Raw genomic sequence first — 16,395 nt, 5'->3', positions numbered from 1 at the left:
TCTTCTTTGGGGAAGGGAAGTTCACTCGACATATGTCATCAATCTAAACCAAGATGACTGGCAGCGAGATGACCACGCCTGTGCAGATGGCGGCCGGGAAAGTCTGTGGTGAGGTTTTGGGCACGCATGGCTAGGTCGATGGCACTCCTTCCGTCTCAAAATAAATGTCTTAACTTTAATATAATTTTAGGACAACGCTAACGCTCATACGTGTGGTGGGAACGAAACCCGCTTTATAACACACAGACTGCGCCACGTCACCGCATGCATCCATGTGGGAATCTCTTTGGATTTTCAGTATTTAAAATGTTTTATCTCTTAAATAAAAAATCCGATTAAAGATCCGTTTTCACCATTAAATTCCTCGCGACGAGATCTTCGAAACTAGATCTCATATCAATATATTTTGATGAATTTTTTTAATTAAAAGTTGTCATGTCTATTGCACATGAATTGCCATGGTGTTTACACTGAAGTTGTCATGATATGTTTCAGCTATTTTCTTCTACATTTAAAAGTAAATTTTGACATATTATAAAACGAGGAATTAAAAAACTAGACTTGCCATGAACCATAAACTAAAATTGCCATGATACATACACTTAAAATTGTCATGGTTCATACAAAAAATAATTTTCATAGTCAAAGTAGTGGAATTGCCATCATCAAAATACTAAAATTGTCATGCTCTACAAACTAAAATTGCCACATGGCAACTTTGGTTTAAGCACTATGGCAACTACAGTGTAAACATCATGGCAACTTTTGGGTAAATGTTTTTTTCGTCGAAACATGTCAACATGGGGTCTAGTTTTGAAGATCTCGTCGGGACGGATTTGGATTTAATTTGTGAAAACGGATTTTTAATTTGATTTTTTAATTAGGAGATAAAACATTTTTAAGCCAAAAATCAAAAAGATTCTTTCTGATGTCATCTGTCCACACGTGACAAAATGAGTGGTAATGAAGGCACGTGTGGGATGTGCAAGATATCATACGTGTGAGCGTTAGTTTTTATTTTATTTTAGGGATTGCACGGTGAATCATCAGCACATGAGCCCTGCATTACCAAACGTGCCGAATAGCCATCCAAAGCAGTATAAAAATACAGCTCCAGCAATCCATGCACCGGCGCCGGAGTAACGGAGAGGCGTCGCCCGGATCCACACGCCGCCTCGCCGAAACGCGGCGAGCCTTATTACCCACGACCGAGGCGACCCCAGCCCAGACGCCCTGGCTGCACATCACGCACGGCACGCGTCGAGAGCGACGAGGGAGGAACCGAGGAAGCCTCCAAAGCCCGACCCAAGCCCATGGCCTCCCGGTCGCAGCCACCACCACCACAGAAACCCCGCGCTCCCTCCCGTCCCGTGATCCTAATCCCCCGCGGCTAGCCTCCCTCTCCTAGATAACATTTCCACCATGCACCGGGGCAAGAAGACGAGGAAAACAGAAGAAGGGAGAATCAGGCGGTGGAAGTAGCACGACACGGAGGAGCCGAACCAAGGGGGCCGCCCGGTGATGTCGGACGAAGGGGAGGACGCGCCCGTGGCGGCGGTGGCGGCGGGCTTCGGGCTGCCGGAGGAGCTGGCGGCCGTGCTGCCGGCGGACCCATTCGAGCAGCTGGACGTGGCGCGCAAGATCACCTCCATCGCGCTCGCGTCCCGCGTCGGCCGCCTCGAGGCGGAGGCCGCGGGGCTCCGCGCGCAGCTCGCCCAGCGCGACGACGCCGCCGAGGACCTCCGCGAGCGCGTCGAGCAGCTCGAGTCCGCGCTCGCGCTCGCCACCGACCGCCTCAGCCGCGCCGAGGACGACAAGGTAATTAAAGTTTGTCTGCAGCGAACTGATGTACTAGTGCACTACTGGAATCCACCAGTACCGTTGGCTTCCTGAGCTTGGCTTTGTCTGAAAAGTGTTTCCAGGCCACAGCCTACAGTACGAATCATGAATCAACAATTTGATGCTTCTCTCTCTTCTCTCTCTTTTGGTTGCAGGAGACGCTGCTGAAAGAGAAGGCGACGCTGTCAAACACCGTCAACAAGCTCAACAGAGATGTCGCCAAGGTAACAGGACATACTGTTGCACTGCATTTTTAATCAAAATTCGAGAGATGTGTGCCTTCTATATCAATGACACAATCTTAAATTTATCGACATATCAGTTATAGGTAATATTCCTGACTTGTCGAGGTCACCTATGCCGAATGGTGTAGTCGTTACTCATGGCCTGGATTGCAAATTAATTTTTTTTTCCGGCAAAGGGTGGATTGCCAATTATATGCTAGTAAATCAACTTATTAGTATGAAAATACTACAAGTTCTCTCCTGCTGTAGCCTGTACAGAGGTTTGCTCTTTACGATTTCAGAGTCTAAAGATTGTGTGCTTTGCTTTCTGTTTGCTCCTCCTGCTTGGTTACGCAGCTGGAAGTTTTCAAGAAGACGCTTATGCAGTCACTTCAGGAAGATGATGACAAACCCGTAAGTTATCTGTATGTATATGTTAATAATGGTTTAATTCCTGCAAGAGCCCAACAATGACTCTGGAATTCTTCTCCTGATTTTTCTTAGAATACATCTGCATAGCAAGTAATTTTTCTGTTATAATACTTTCCTGTAGAACATTCCCAAGGCTAAGCTCACCGAAGCTTCGAGTTTCTCCCCTGCACCATCTCTTGGAGGTACTGTAGAATTTTCATGGTTCATGTGCTAAGTGTACTGCACGAGATCATATTTAGACCACAAGAATTAACTTGACTTGCGGATTTTATCAGACGACGATTCAGCATTTCCAACTTCTAATTCATCACAGTTGTTTGAAACTGCAAGTTCTGCTTCAGAGGAAAGTAGCCATGCTGAGCCAGACGGTACACTCACTAGCACTTCTCAGTTGGTTCACACTATTGAATGTGAACTTTTTCTCACTAATATTCAACAGATAACACCCTTTTACACTCACAGTGCCTAGGCCACCCCGCTCGCATGTATATATGCCATCGTACAACAGTACACCAAAGCTTACTCCTCCAGGCTCACCTCCAAGGGGTTATGCACCACTTTCACCACCAAGGAGACATTCAATCTCGATTGCGTCAATGAACAGGCTCGATGACAGGTCTTCGGTCTTTTCCAGTAGCAATAGCGCAATGACATCTCCATTTGACACACCAAGTCCAACAGGTTAGCTTTGATAGCTTGGGTAGTTAGATTATGTTATATGTAAAATACTTGCTTCCTTTATGTGAAAAAATATGAACACCTGGGTCTGTATAATCTCTAGAAGTTTATAATAGATGAATACAGCTGTGATTCTTAAGGACATAACGCTGGTTCATAAATTATCGGTTATTTATTCTGCTTAATTATTTGTGCATTTGTTTCAGGACGAACACGAGTTGATGGAAAAGAGTTCTTTCGCCAAGTCAGGTATATATATGTGTGTAAATGAGCTCGACTCTGGAACACACAGTATTTCGATCTGTCATTAGGCAGGAAGTGGATGTGCCATTTGTTATGTTTACCTTCCTTTTCTAATATACTTGTAAATCATTGTTGGGTCTCCGCTTTTATGTACAATGCTTTCCTTTTCGGAGTACGTAAAATGTTTATGGCTATTCACTACTAGTACAGGTGAATACCTCTACTGCCCTCTTGACCTATACTTAACAACCATGCAGAAACCGCCTGTCTTATGAGCAGTTCAGCGCATTCCTAGCCAATGTGAAGGAACTGAATGCACACAAGCAGACCAGAGAGGTATACTGTTTCTCTGCTATGTATCAAGTACTCCCCCCGTTCCAAATTACTTGACTTTCATTTGTCTAGATACGAATGTATCTATACTTGTTTAGTGTCTAGATACATCCGTATCTAGACAAATGGAGGTCAAGTAATTTGGAACGGAGGGAGTATTATCATGTCCTTAAGATATTTTTCTGGTGCTCACTAAAGCTTTTGTGACTTCTGCAGGATACACTAAGAAAAGCTGATGCGATATTTGGACCTGAAAACAGTGACTTGTACACCATCTTTGAGAGTCTAATTACTCGCACTCATCATTAGAGTTCTACAATATGTATCTTTTCCCATGGTTAACTGTGAGCCAGGTTTTACTGGCATTTGTGATTAATATATTTGTTATTTATTGTATTTAATATCTGTAGAAGTCACCTGCTATCATTGCAGATTTCGGATATATAGTTTTTAAAAATTCTTGTTACAGTCAATGTAAAGTCATGGATTGTCTGTAAGCTAGAACCTTTACATATTAATACAAATGCAGAAGTTTGCAATTTAGAGGCAATGCTTCTTCCCCTCTTAAATTTATGATGATATTGCTTACAAACGCAGACAACTCACAACTTGAATTCAGAAGCAAAACAAGAAATTTCCCTCTAGTGCCAGAATCAATGGAGGCCACCTATTTTTTATTTTATTTTGCTAAGACGATTAAATATTCTCTGCTCCAGGTGGAGCTTTTGGTAGTAATCTTTATTCCCTTTTAGCAGTACTACTATAAGAATTTGGTATGTTTAGGCCCTGAATTATCTGGTGGTCTGCTCCAAATTGCCTTTTGTTCTTCGAAGTTCGCAATAATGGCGGACTGCTTCTTGTTTGCTAAAGAATTCGCCAATCGATTGTAATATACATCACCATTGAAATCACTTAACACATGCACCATATTTGAACTCTGATTGCTGATCACAATCTGCCCATCTGTGCTTTTCGTTGTGTTGGCAACGACAGTTATTCGCTTGGGCATTACTGTGGATTTCAAGTCAGATCCTTGAACCATGTAAACCGCACCAAGAACTTCTCCCAAAAATATATCCTGAAAACATGAACATTTGTAGATAATTCTTAAATATGAAATAAAACTAATTTTAAGTTACACGGAGCATCAAGTGTGTGCGCAGGAAAACAAGGTGATTTGCAGTCAGTTACCACATGATGATAGAGCTTCTCTCTGCTCCGAAGTTCCTTCAATAATGAGAATAACTCTTGGGCAAACTTTGATTCAGGAGTTTGCTGAGTTTGCTTCAAGGCTTCCAGGACAGACCCAAATGATGCAACTTTTCGTTGCGCGGTAAGGGGAATGAGTGTGATATTCAGGTTGGATTCCAGCACAGTTTTTGCAGCCAGTGGATCAAGAAACATATTGAACTCTGCATATCTGTTCGTTGGAACAGTGAACACATTCCCCTTCTCATGGCCTTCATCTCTGATGAGCCCTCCAACAACATAAACTCTCTGTACATAGTCAAAATGTGTTTAGTAGAATCATTGTTGCGCAGACATCAGATCAAAACTAGAGGTCTGGAGATAGGGAACATACTGACCTCTATGACAGAGCTTGCATCCCTATCAGAGAGTGAAATGTTGGCCAAATTTGTGAGAGGCCCACTGGTAAGAAGAGTGATCTTGTCACCTGGATCAAGTTGCCTCCTGACGCACTGCCACACTTCAAAAGCCGATGGCTGCCGATGTTCCGGATCACCTGAGCTTTCAGGAGTGTACCTGTGTCAATATTCCATGCCATCGTCACATTTTTGTTCAAATGAAGTGAATGCAGATTTTTTTTCTTTACCTTCTAGGGCTTATTGGCAATAACCGAGCCAGTCCATACAATGTATCCGAGTCAACAAATCCACCACTGCCCAAGGGAATAGCATAGGCATTGTCGCAACCAAGGGTTGGGTTGCCCAATGCAGTGGTATCGCCAAGGCCAACTGGAATGTCGTCGCGGCCCATCATATGTAGAATGTCATAAACGATATCAATGGTTGCGATGTTTGCCCAGCCGTTGCCGTTGACCAAAACCGCCTAGAATATGTTAGTAAAGTAGTCCTTATTAGAAATTTTGCTGTTGCAATTTATGTCCCTTCAACAGATTTTCAATTAAGGTAATATTTTCCCTCACCTTTACATCTATCACTTCTCTTGGTGTCTTCAAGAGATATATAAGGGAAATAAAATCTCCAGGGCTCATGTCCATGTCAAAAATAACTGGCTTTCCCCTGCTCACGTTCATGAAATCTGGTTTATAAAGGACTTCTCTGTAAAATGGGAACTGTGTACTGATGTTAAAGCGACCAGATTGCCTAGGGAGATTTAGGACCTGATGAAGGAAAGAGTTCAGTTAGGGGGCAGCAGTTAAAATTTATGCATATAATTTCTCATACACAGTGTGAAGATTAATTAGTTAATGGTCAATGCCAAAATTGGATGCATACTCTCTTTTGAAGTGTTGATACGTGTTCAAACTATTTAATTTAATTTAAATGGTGCAATCTTTTAGATACTAAGTTCGCATGCCAATTGCCAATCATGCATATGTACTGCTTATATAGTGCTCACCTCTAGGAAGCTCTTGAGAAATTCCCTATCAAGCGTGCTATTGTTATCCGTGTTTGGCTTTGCGCTCGTGGCAACTCGAACCGGGACTCCTTCTGAACCAGCCACTTCCTTGGTGTATGCGTCCTATACATAAGGAGGAATGCAAGTTAAATGTCTGGTTTTTTGTTTTGCCTTTGAGACTTTTTTTATGCTTGTAAACTTTGCAATAATTGCCTGAGGGTTGTGTGCACCGATCGATGCAGAGGCCGGGGGTTCAACCTTCTTTTCAAAAGGAAATAAGTACCTGGCATCTTCCTGAGTTGCTTCCCTCCACCAGGCAGAAGCTATCTCTGATCCCAGTCTGGACATGGCCACTGTGAACTCCACCCTCCTTCAGACCAAACTTCGGTGTCGCACTGCCGTCGAAAAACGGATTCGAGCCATCGCGCACACCGTACGGTTTGTTGGAAGTGATCACCGTGATGTTCATATACTCTAGCTCAGCAAAGTCGTTTCCTCCATTGACCTCGCCATTTCCCATGCTAGAGATCGCCACACCGACAGTAAAGGAATCCCACAGGTAAAAGTCCTACAGTAACTGATGAATTGAGATATTTGTAACTAGGACGGACAAAATGGAAGAGTTTGAATTGAATTGAGAGCTTGCCGTGCTGCCATGGAGGCCGGGCGCGGGCCTTCTGCGTCTCCTCAGGACCTGGTCCAGCGTCTGGAAGCAGTAGCGCGCCTCGGGCGTGCTCTGCCATCGCCGACCGAACTCGGCGAAGAACTCCTCCGTGACCGGGATGGTGTTGGTGGCGTCGAGTGGGACGAGAGTGACGGGGATGCCGGAGTGGAGCACCACGTAGGCGGCGAAGGGGTCGCAGAACATGTTGAACTCCGCGAACGGGTTGGTGTCGTTGGCGGTGAAGAGGTTCCCCGGCACCCGCACGCCGCCGCCGGAGACGTAGACGCGCTCGACGTTGCGCCTCAGGTGCGGCTGCGCCATGAGGAGGAGCGCGGTGTTGGTCAGGGCCCCTAAGAGGAGAAGCGTTGTGGGGCCGGCCGACACCGTGTCCACCATCACCTGCTGCGCCGTGGGCTGCCGGAGCGGCTCGTACTGCCGGGGTCCCCGCGGGAGGAAGCCCCTCCGGACGCCGGAGTTGGTGTCGGTGTCCAGCCGCCCGTCGTGGCTTCCCGGGGGGATGGCCTGCCGGTACCGGCAGCCGCCCGCCGTTGACATGCGCTGCCGTGGACGTACGTACGTATTTTTACATGTTGGCAAATCTTGGTCGGCTGTCGATCAGTGTATTTCTCATGTTATCAGTACCTGGTCTATCAGGGGGAGGTAGCCGCCGACGTCCCGGTGTATCTCGCCGGCGTCCGATATGCCTCCATCGCCACCGACGCCGACGGGAATGTCGTCGCGGCCCATCATGTAGAGGATATCGTAGAGCTGGTTGACACCGTGGCCGGCGTCGATCCATGCGTTGGCGTTGATGGTAATAGCCTACGACAGACAGTGTGACCGATGCGATCAGCAGAACATTCCATTTCCAGCATGCATGTGAGCGCGGTGACGACGAGTGCCATGGCACCAAATTACCTTGACGTCCAGCTTGGACCGATCCTGCTTGAGGATGTAGAGCAGCGCAAATAGGTCCTCGGTGTCCATGTCCGTGTCCACCAGGATCCTCCTCGGCGTCCCCGCCCCCGCCGCGGCCACGCCGGCGACCGCAAAGAGGGACACCAGAGCCACAGCCGCCGTCCATGACCGTGAACCCTTCCTCCTCGCCCGCTCCATGAGAAGGAGGCGGTACCTCGAACTTGCCAGTTGGTGTCTAACTCGAGCTCGAGTGTGCGCCTCTTATGGGAGATGGCTCAGCCCTCCTCCCCGTAGGCATTAATGGTAGTTTGGGCTACGATCGATCGGTTTCTGATGGTACGGATGGCACGAGGAGCAGTTTCATCACGACAGGGAAGGATTCGTGTCCGTCTATCGTATGGCCATGCGGGACTTGATCGTACTTTTTTCGGACTTCCGTGGTGGCCAGTGTCTACTCCACCTCTGTCGTTGGAGAGGCCGAAAATGACTCCACCGATCAGGCAAGTTGGGCGGGTTTAGAAAAACCGGGACCTTTCTGGTGTCCGGGCACGTTTAGGCAGACGGCCGGTAGTCACCGGTCATAAAAAAAATGTGATCTATCTCAAACCGGCCTGATCGACACCTTTTTTTTGAATAATGACTGATCGACACCTTTCATATCAAATTTAAATTTAAGTCGGGTAGAAGAAGGTCCGGACTCGCTCGTCATGTCAGTTCCGACAAGTAGGACCCACTGTTGGAAATATGGCCTAGAGGCAACAATATTGTATTATTATATTTTCAATATTCATAGTTAAGAGTTTATATTTCATACAATTACTGCTATGATCCTGAAATATGTGATTCATTGGAAAACTCATATGCACGTGTGGAATAATAAACGGTAAACAATAGGTTTCCAGTCTCGCCTCTAAGACTGGCTAAGTGTTGTTGGTGATCACGTTTTCCGGATCTTAGGATATTGTTAATGGTAACGATAGTCCTAAAACAACATTGAGGATATGACGTTAGAAAAACGATCATATTGAATCGACCCAATAGTTATCTGTTATACTATGTGATTACATCGTCTAAAATCATCTGTTATGACACAGAGTGTTAGCATGTGTTTTAGTTCCTCAGACCATGAGAGTGTCTCGGTCACTTCCTAATGGACGGTGGGCTTTGGTGTTGCTCAAACGTCATCTGTAACAAGGTGATCATAACGACAACTTACAGGCTCACCGGAAAGTTTGACAAGTGACCAGACAGCTCGAGAGTGGGATTTGCTCCTCCGACGATGGAGAGATATTCTTAGGGCCCTCTCGGTGTGACGGCATCCATCATCGTCTAGCCAGACTCAGGTGACTACGTCACGGGGATGCCGGAACACGTCAACGAGAAAGAAGAACAAAACCGGTAACCGAAGCAACGGTATAGTGAGCATAGTGATGACTCTGGAAGATACCGATGCACACCAGGTTTTGTAAAGTATCACGAAGTAAAGGAAACATCACATGATAACCAAAGATTCACTCAAATATCATTTGTGTAATCATAGGGACTGGTATGGATGTCCACGGCTCCGCTATGGGTCATTGAACGAAGGGGTTTCGTTCATGTCTATGATTTACCGAACCTACGGGGTCATAAGCTTAAGGTAATCATGATTTGCTGAGTGTTAGTGTGACGGGAGTGATGAGAATATATTTTTGGAATTGCTTCATTAATATCCAGAATAGTTCCGAGAGGTTTCGGAAGCGTTTCGGGGTCACCGGAAGGGTTTAAGTGAATATCAGGTAATATCGGGTGTTACAGATTAATATATGTAGGTGGAAAATATTTTCGGGGATATTAAATTATATATATAATGCTCTGAACATGTTTAGAACAAATATGTATTCAATTTAATATTAATGGGCCTAATAAGGTCAAGAGGTGTAACGCCCCGGATTCGATGCGCTAGGTGTCTGCCAGTTATTCGCCGTCGTTGCCATGTCATTTGCTTGCGTGTTGCATTTTGCCATGTCATCATCTGCACTTCATCTGCATTTCATCTGCATGTTTTTCAAAACTTGCATCCGTTGGGGTTCCGCCGGTTCTCTCCGTTGTCCGTTCCGAGTCCGGACACACTTGCACGCGCCCGCGGCACCTCCAAAATATTATTTTATAAGTGGCATAAAAATGTTCTCGGAATCGGATGAAACTTGTCGAGCGGTCTTATTATAGTGTAGACAGGCCGCCTGCCAAATTTCGTCGCATTCGGAGTTCGTTTGACTGCCCAACCGTTAAATATATAACCGCGATATAGTCGGTCTAGCGTCAGAGGTTTCGGTATTCAGAAACTGTTGCCGGGCCTCTCTTTTCTTCTCTCCTCTCAGCCCGAGGCCTCTCATCACAGCCCATCTAGCCCTCCTACACTTCCCCTCCGCTCCGGACCGTCTGATTATGATCAAACGGCTCCGAAACCCCCCTCCTAACCCCTCAAACCCTAGCCCCTTCCATATATGGACACCCTCATGCCATTTTGGGCATCTCCTAGCCCTTCCCCTACCTCCTAGCCCCTCCTCCTCAGATTCCGCGCCGACCGAACCCAGCCTCGCCACTTGGCGCCGCCGCCAGCACCCTGCTGCCACCCAGGCGCTGCCACCTGTCCCCTCCCGCTCCTCCAGCCGCCCCCTACCCCGCGGCCCGCCGAAGCCCATCGTCAGGCCGCCCTGGGCCGCCGCCGGGCCCGCACGCCCGTGCGAGCGTCGCCCTGCGCCCCGCGCCTGAGCACCCTGGCTCCAAGATCCTGTGCGCCACCCCTCCGCGTGCAACCACCCCGCCGAGCGTCACCGGCGACCATCTCCGGCGACCTCTGCCGCAGGTCACGCTGCCGCCCGGCCTCTCTCTCCCTTCCTCTTCTCCTTCCTCCCCTCACCAGCTCTCTCTCTCCCGCAGCGCCTCGCGCCGCCGCCCGTCACCGTAGTTCGTCGTCTGGCCCCGCCTCCGGCCAGATCCGGACAGGAGCGCCCAGATCCCCCTATCCCCGTCGTCCGCCGGCCCTCTGGACGCCGCCCCGCTCGTCGCCAAGACCGCCGCCTCGTTCGTCCTCTGGTTCAGGAGGACGACGCTCCCTCCGCGCATTGACCCCTGGTCGCGCTCCTCCTGGGCATCGCAAGCAGGCCGGCCCAGCGCGCCCTGCCGGCCTCCCCCCTCCTCTGCAGATGGGCCAAGCCCACGGTAAGAAAACCCCCATCGCCTCCTTTCCCTTCCGTTGGCCCAGCCAGATTCGGCCCGCGTAGTTTTTTTCCCTGCGCTGCGAATTTGTCTATTTATCCAGTGTTTACAGTTTTACAGAAAACACCTCAATATCATGCATATAATAAACTCCACAACCGTGCATCAGATTAAAATGTTTTATATATGTAAAATGCTTAGAATTTCATCTAGTTTCATAATATGTCACTTACATCCATGTTTAAAATTTTTAAAATGCTGTTTGTGTTAATTTGCTTAAATGACATATTAAAATGATTTATTTCACAACTAAATAACCGTAGCTCGGTTTTAAATAAACTTTATATGTATTTGGGGTGGAAAAATGCCTAGATTAACTTGGTGCACTCATCTTGCATGTTTAACAACATTAAAAATATGGTTGAGGGCAGAACAGTACCAAATTCATTTTATGCACATGGGGATTTTCCGGAATTGTTGTTTGTTGTTTCCGGCCTCACTTAAACTTGCCTAGATAGGTAGATTAATTATGCTTCACCTCTTGCCATGTTTAACAACATTTAATATTGTTGTGTACCTAAAGGTGATTAAACTAAATATGTCCATGTGGCGTTTTGTCAATATGCAACTCGTTGCATATTGAGCTCCACTTCATTTGTAGTATTGTTTGTTGCACTTTACCATGCCATGCCTCATTAAACCGGACATGCATCATACTTGTTTGTGCTTCATGCCATGATATTGCTTGCGTGTTTACCATGTTGTTTGTTTCATTCCGGTGTTGCTTCTTAGTTCCGGTAATGTTGCGATTGTGAGGATTCGTTCGACTACTTCTGTTCGTCTTCTTCATGGACTCGTTCTTCTTCCTAGCGGGATTTCAGGCAAGATGACCGCTACCCTGGATCTCACTACTATCATTGCTATGCTAGTTGCTTTGTTCTATCGCTATGCTGCGTTACCTATCTTTTGCTCATGAAGCCTCCCAAATTGCCATGAACCTCTAACCTTTGACACCCTTCCTAGCGAACCGTTGCTTGGCTATGTTACCGCTTTGCTCAGACCCTCTTATAGCGTTGTTAGTTGCAGGTGAAGTTGAAGATTGCTCCATGGTGGACAGGATTTTGGTTGGGATATCACAATATCTCTTATATTATTAATGCATCTATATATTTGGTAAAGGGTGGAAGGCTCGGCCTTATGCCTGGTGTTTTGTTCCACTCTTGCCGCCCTAGTTTCCGTCATACCGGTGTTATGTTCCCGGATTTTGCGTTCCTTACGCGGTCGGGTGATTTATGGGACCCCCTTGACAGTTCGCTTTGAATAAAACTCCTCCAGCAAGGCCCAACATTGGTTTTACCATTTGCCTCACCATCACCTATATTTCCCTTGGGAGTAATTAACCCAAGGGTCATCTTTATTACAGCCCCCCCGGGCCAATGCTTGTCTAAGTGTTGGTCCGAACCAGAGCCACTTGCAGCGCCACCTCGGGGAAACTCGAGGTCTGGTTTTAGTTGTACGTAGTGTTCATCCGGTGTTGCCCTGAGAACGAGATATGTGCAGCTCCTATCGGGATTGTCGGCGCATTGGGCGGTCTTGCTGGTCTTGTTTTACCATTGTCGAAATGTCTTGTAAACCGGGATTCCGAGTCTGATCGGGTCTTCCTGGGAGAAGGTATATCCTTCGTTGATCGCGAGAGCTTGTCATGGGCTAAGTTGGGACACCCCTACAGGGTATAATCTTTCGAAAGCCGTGCCTGCGGTTATAGGTAGATGGGAATTTGTTAATGTCCGGTTGTAGATAACTTGACACCAGATCCGAATTAAAATGCATCAACCGTGTGTGTAGCCGTGATGGTCTCTTTTCGGCGGAGTCCGGGAAGTGAACATGGTTTCTGGGTTATGTTTGACGTAAGTAGGAGTTCAGGATCACTTCTTGATCATTACTAGTTGACGATCGTTCCATTTGCTCTCTTCTCGCTCTTATTTGCGTATGTTAGCCACCATATATGCTTAGTCGCTGCTGCAACCTCACCACTTTACCCCTTCCTTTCCCTTTAAGCTTTGCTAGTCTTGATACCCATGGTAATGGGATTGCTGAGTCCTCGTGGCTCACAGATTACTACAACAACAGTTGCAGGTACAGGTTATGCGATGATCATGACGCGAGAGCGATGCTTGCTTGTCTTGAGTTCTTCTTCTGCTTCTTCTTCGATCAGGGGATAGGTTCCAGGTCGGCAGCCTGGGCTAGCAGGGTGGATGTCGTTTGAGTTTCTGTTCGTGTTTCATCCGTAGTCGGATGATGCTCTTATGTATTGTGATGTTGTATTCGTGTGGCATTGTATGCCTCTTGTATGTATCCCTACCTATTATGTAATGTTAATGTAATGATATCCACCTTGCAAAAGCGTTTCAATATGCGGGTCTATCCTTGGTGGGTCTTTCGGGTTCCTTTTGGATAGGGTCGCATATTGGGCGTGACAAGTTGGTATCAGAGCCTCGACCAACCATAGGAGCCCCCTTGATTGTTGGCCGTTGTTGAGTCTAGAAAGAAAACTATTTTGAGTCTTAGGATTATATATATCGGAGAGTAGGATTCTTTTTACTCCTCAGTCCCTTCGTCGCTCTGGTGAGGTCTCCTGACGTAGATGTTTTGTCTTTCCTCTCCTCAAATTTCACTAAATTTTTTTAGGATCACACGGGTATCTTGGAATCGTTCCGATGGTTTTGTGACGAGAACATTGTTCTTGGTGCCTCCTGTCTATTATGTGGCTTTGACCCGGGGAGTTGAGCTCCGAGGTGTTGTCGTCACAATTTTATCGTTGCAGTTCTGGAATACTGAGTTTTGCCGACATCGAAAATCTCTTTTATGCAGTTGTTGGTGAGATAACCTCGACGTCACCCAGTACTGGGGAGTTCGGGAGTATTGCCATAACTCGTATAATGGATGCTTTTCGAAGGTTGAGGTACACGATTTCCGGAGTTTTCTTGGTTATGTGTTGATGGATGGATACAACTGGATGTACGGATTGTTAGTTTTGGGTGAGATATATATTGCTTCCCCTGTATCCCCAACACCAGATTGCATAACCAGAAAGTTTCGGGAGTTTTATAGGTGGGAATTCAAGTAGCTCTAGTTTTATCTTTCCAACAGACACTTGATACAATATGGGGTCTATCATATGTTTGTTCCGGCTTATTCTGCAAGCCAAATCCTTTGTTTTGTTTTGGAGTTGTGGTATTCAAGTTTGCTTCAATGTCAAGTGTTGATTCCATACCTTTCAAGCGGTGTTCTCAAATTTCTATGAGAGTGCTAATCCTTCTTGTTTATCGAGATTGTCATGTCAATTCTTTCCAACCGGTGTGCTTCTCTTCAAGTGGATCCGATCATTTTCAACATCCGCAATATCATCTCTCAGTTTTTCCCAATGTTGTTTGTTTCATCCATCCCAAGTTGCCTTTGTTTTCCCGCCCTCCCACCCTTTTCTACAAGGACTCATATATTTTAATCAAGTATCCATTTATTCGTGTGAAGTCTCTTCACTCTTTTCAATCAATGTTCTTATCCGGTGATTCTCAGGAAGATACTAACGGAGCTTCAAGATCATCATTCTTCATTCTCGTATTCTCTCCGGTGGATTAATTTCAAGTTTCAGTGTTGATCATATCTCTTCCTGTTGTTTCACATATCTTCCCATGTGAATTTCTTATCCAAGGCTCTATTATTTATTCACCTCTCCTAGTTCATATCCGGAGTGCTGAAGATATCTTGGAAGATTCGTGCTTCCATTCTCTATATGTTCAAGTTATTTTGAGGTTGTTATCTCATTCAAGCCATTTAATTCAACCGGTAAAATCCCCCCCTTTCAATCAATCATTTCCAACGGTGTTTTCTCTTGAGTGGGCCCTAACCCACAGGTCTTTTCCCAGGATCTTACCTGACTCTTCTAATTTTCCCGGAGCTATTCCCAAATTCTTTTCCAAGTTTGACGTAAGAATGAATTATCATCAGTCATATTGCTTCTTCAAGATTGCTTTTAAAACATTTTCATCATTGGTTCAACATTTCTATTCTTCTTTGCTCCGGAGTGTCTCATAAATTGTCATGGTGGTTCTCATCTTCATTCTCAACATTTGAAGACCGAAGAAGTGTTTCCTCTAAATCTTGTCCCTTCTCTCGAAGATTCATGGCTCTCTTAAATTCTTTTTACCCATCCGGAGCAATTCAAGAGTCTTTTCAGATTGATTCTCCGTAGCCCATCATCTTAGAATTATTCATTCTCAACCTTCAGCTCTCGTTAGCCAAATCTTAACGGTGCATCACTCAAGTATTCTCTAATCAGCTCGTGATCTCTTTGTTCTCTTGTATTAAATTCCCTCAGGTATCTTCATTCGTTCTCTAATTCTTACCGGTGATTCACCCCTTTACTTCGTTCGTTTTCAATTCTTACGGCGGTTTGTTCAAGATCCCTCTTCCTATGTTCTCATAATAGTTTATTCGTTGTTTCAATCCTACCGGTGGTTCGTTGAAGACCTTCGCAAGCTTACGCTATATCTCTCTCAATCATTTCTATGAGAATAAGTAGTATGCCAAATCTGTTACTTATCATCAATTTAAAAATTGGTGAAGGATACGCATAACGTAATTCTTATTATTGTTTCATCCAAGTGATCTAGTTTCTTCTTTCCAGAGTTATTCATCATGTCACATTTCTCGGTTCGAGATGCTTCATCTTTTCTTTTTCGGAGTTCCAAGTTTTCCGCATTACCGTCGCGAAGCTCCATCTAAATCATTGCAAGGCTTCACCTTGTGTTCTCAAATTCTCTTTCTTTGTTATCATCCTTTGATTTTATTACCGGAGTTCTCACGAAGGCTCAACATGGTGGTTCGTCAAGGATTTCTTTCATTCTCATTTTGTTCTTCAAGATTTCTCTCGGAGTTAAGATCCGCCAAGCTTTACTCTAAAATAAACATGGTGCTCAACACATGTTTTGTTTTGAGGAGCTCAAGTATTCTTCATCTTGCATTCTGAAGTGCAATTCTTTCTACCTTATCTTTTGTGGTGGTGTTATGTCACTCTTCACAATTTCCGTCATGGTTCATGATTCATATTGTTTTCAAGAATGAGGTATTTTAAATCCATCAATCTCTTTGTTGGAGTTATCTTGGGTTATATTTCACCTAAAGCCTTCCATTGGGAATGTTGCTATTTGTGGTGCTTATCATTGATCCAAGCTTTCTCCATATCCTTCTCGGTGAAAG

The 16,395-nt window shown here is 45.6% G+C and overlaps 2 protein-coding genes across 2 annotated transcripts; one reads left to right on the top strand and one right to left on the bottom strand.

The window, feature by feature from the left end:
- The first annotated feature begins 1,290 nt into the window (after positions 1 to 1,290).
- On the top strand, positions 1,291 to 4,292 carry LOC123132360 (uncharacterized protein At4g15545). Its single transcript, XM_044552138.1, has 9 exons — positions 1,291 to 1,818; positions 1,995 to 2,063; positions 2,421 to 2,477; positions 2,617 to 2,677; positions 2,771 to 2,863; positions 2,958 to 3,176; positions 3,380 to 3,422; positions 3,674 to 3,752; positions 3,966 to 4,292. Exons 1-9 carry the CDS (start codon positions 1,522 to 1,524, stop codon positions 4,056 to 4,058), a joined length of 1,011 nt encoding a protein of 336 aa, XP_044408073.1. The 5' UTR covers positions 1,291 to 1,521; the 3' UTR covers positions 4,059 to 4,292.
- Positions 4,293 to 4,407: 115 nt separating this feature from the next.
- LOC123132355 (uncharacterized) lies at positions 4,408 to 8,133 on the bottom strand. Its single transcript, XM_044552132.1, has 10 exons — positions 7,936 to 8,133; positions 7,660 to 7,839; positions 7,000 to 7,575; positions 6,637 to 6,921; positions 6,354 to 6,476; positions 5,917 to 6,114; positions 5,584 to 5,819; positions 5,336 to 5,513; positions 4,941 to 5,246; positions 4,408 to 4,827 (listed from the first exon to the last, which is right to left on the bottom strand). The coding sequence occupies exons 1-10, from the start codon at positions 8,131 to 8,133 to the stop codon at positions 4,510 to 4,512; spliced, it is 2,598 nt and encodes an 865-aa protein (XP_044408067.1). The 3' UTR covers positions 4,408 to 4,509.
- Between the last annotated feature and the right edge of the window lie 8,262 nt (positions 8,134 to 16,395).

This window comes from Triticum aestivum, chromosome 1B (genome assembly GCF_018294505.1).
Source record: "Triticum aestivum cultivar Chinese Spring chromosome 1B, IWGSC CS RefSeq v2.1, whole genome shotgun sequence".
NCBI classification, from domain to species: Eukaryota; Viridiplantae; Streptophyta; class Magnoliopsida; order Poales; family Poaceae; genus Triticum; species Triticum aestivum.
This window is presented reverse-complemented; position numbering and strand designations above follow the sequence as displayed.

Excerpts from the sequence above, each read along its gene's own strand:
- LOC123132355 (XM_044552132.1), bottom strand. The coding sequence starts at position 8,133 with ATGGAGCGGGCGAGGAGGAAGGGTTCACGGTCATGGACGGCGGCTGTG. Across the intron at positions 6,115-6,353 it reads TTCTCAAGAGCTTCCTAGAG|GTCCTAAATCTCCCTAGGCA; the intron begins GTGAGCACTATA and ends TTCCTTCATCAG. Across the intron at positions 5,514-5,583 it reads TTGCCAATAAGCCCTAGAAG|GTACACTCCTGAAAGCTCAG; the intron begins GTAAAGAAAAAA and ends ATATTGACACAG.
- LOC123132360 (XM_044552138.1), top strand. The coding sequence starts at position 1,522 with ATGTCGGACGAAGGGGAGGACGCGCCCGTGGCGGCGGTGGCGGCGGGC. Across the intron at positions 2,064-2,420 it reads TCAACAGAGATGTCGCCAAG|CTGGAAGTTTTCAAGAAGAC; the intron begins GTAACAGGACAT and ends TTGGTTACGCAG. Across the intron at positions 2,864-2,957 it reads TAGCCATGCTGAGCCAGACG|TGCCTAGGCCACCCCGCTCG; the intron begins GTACACTCACTA and ends TTACACTCACAG.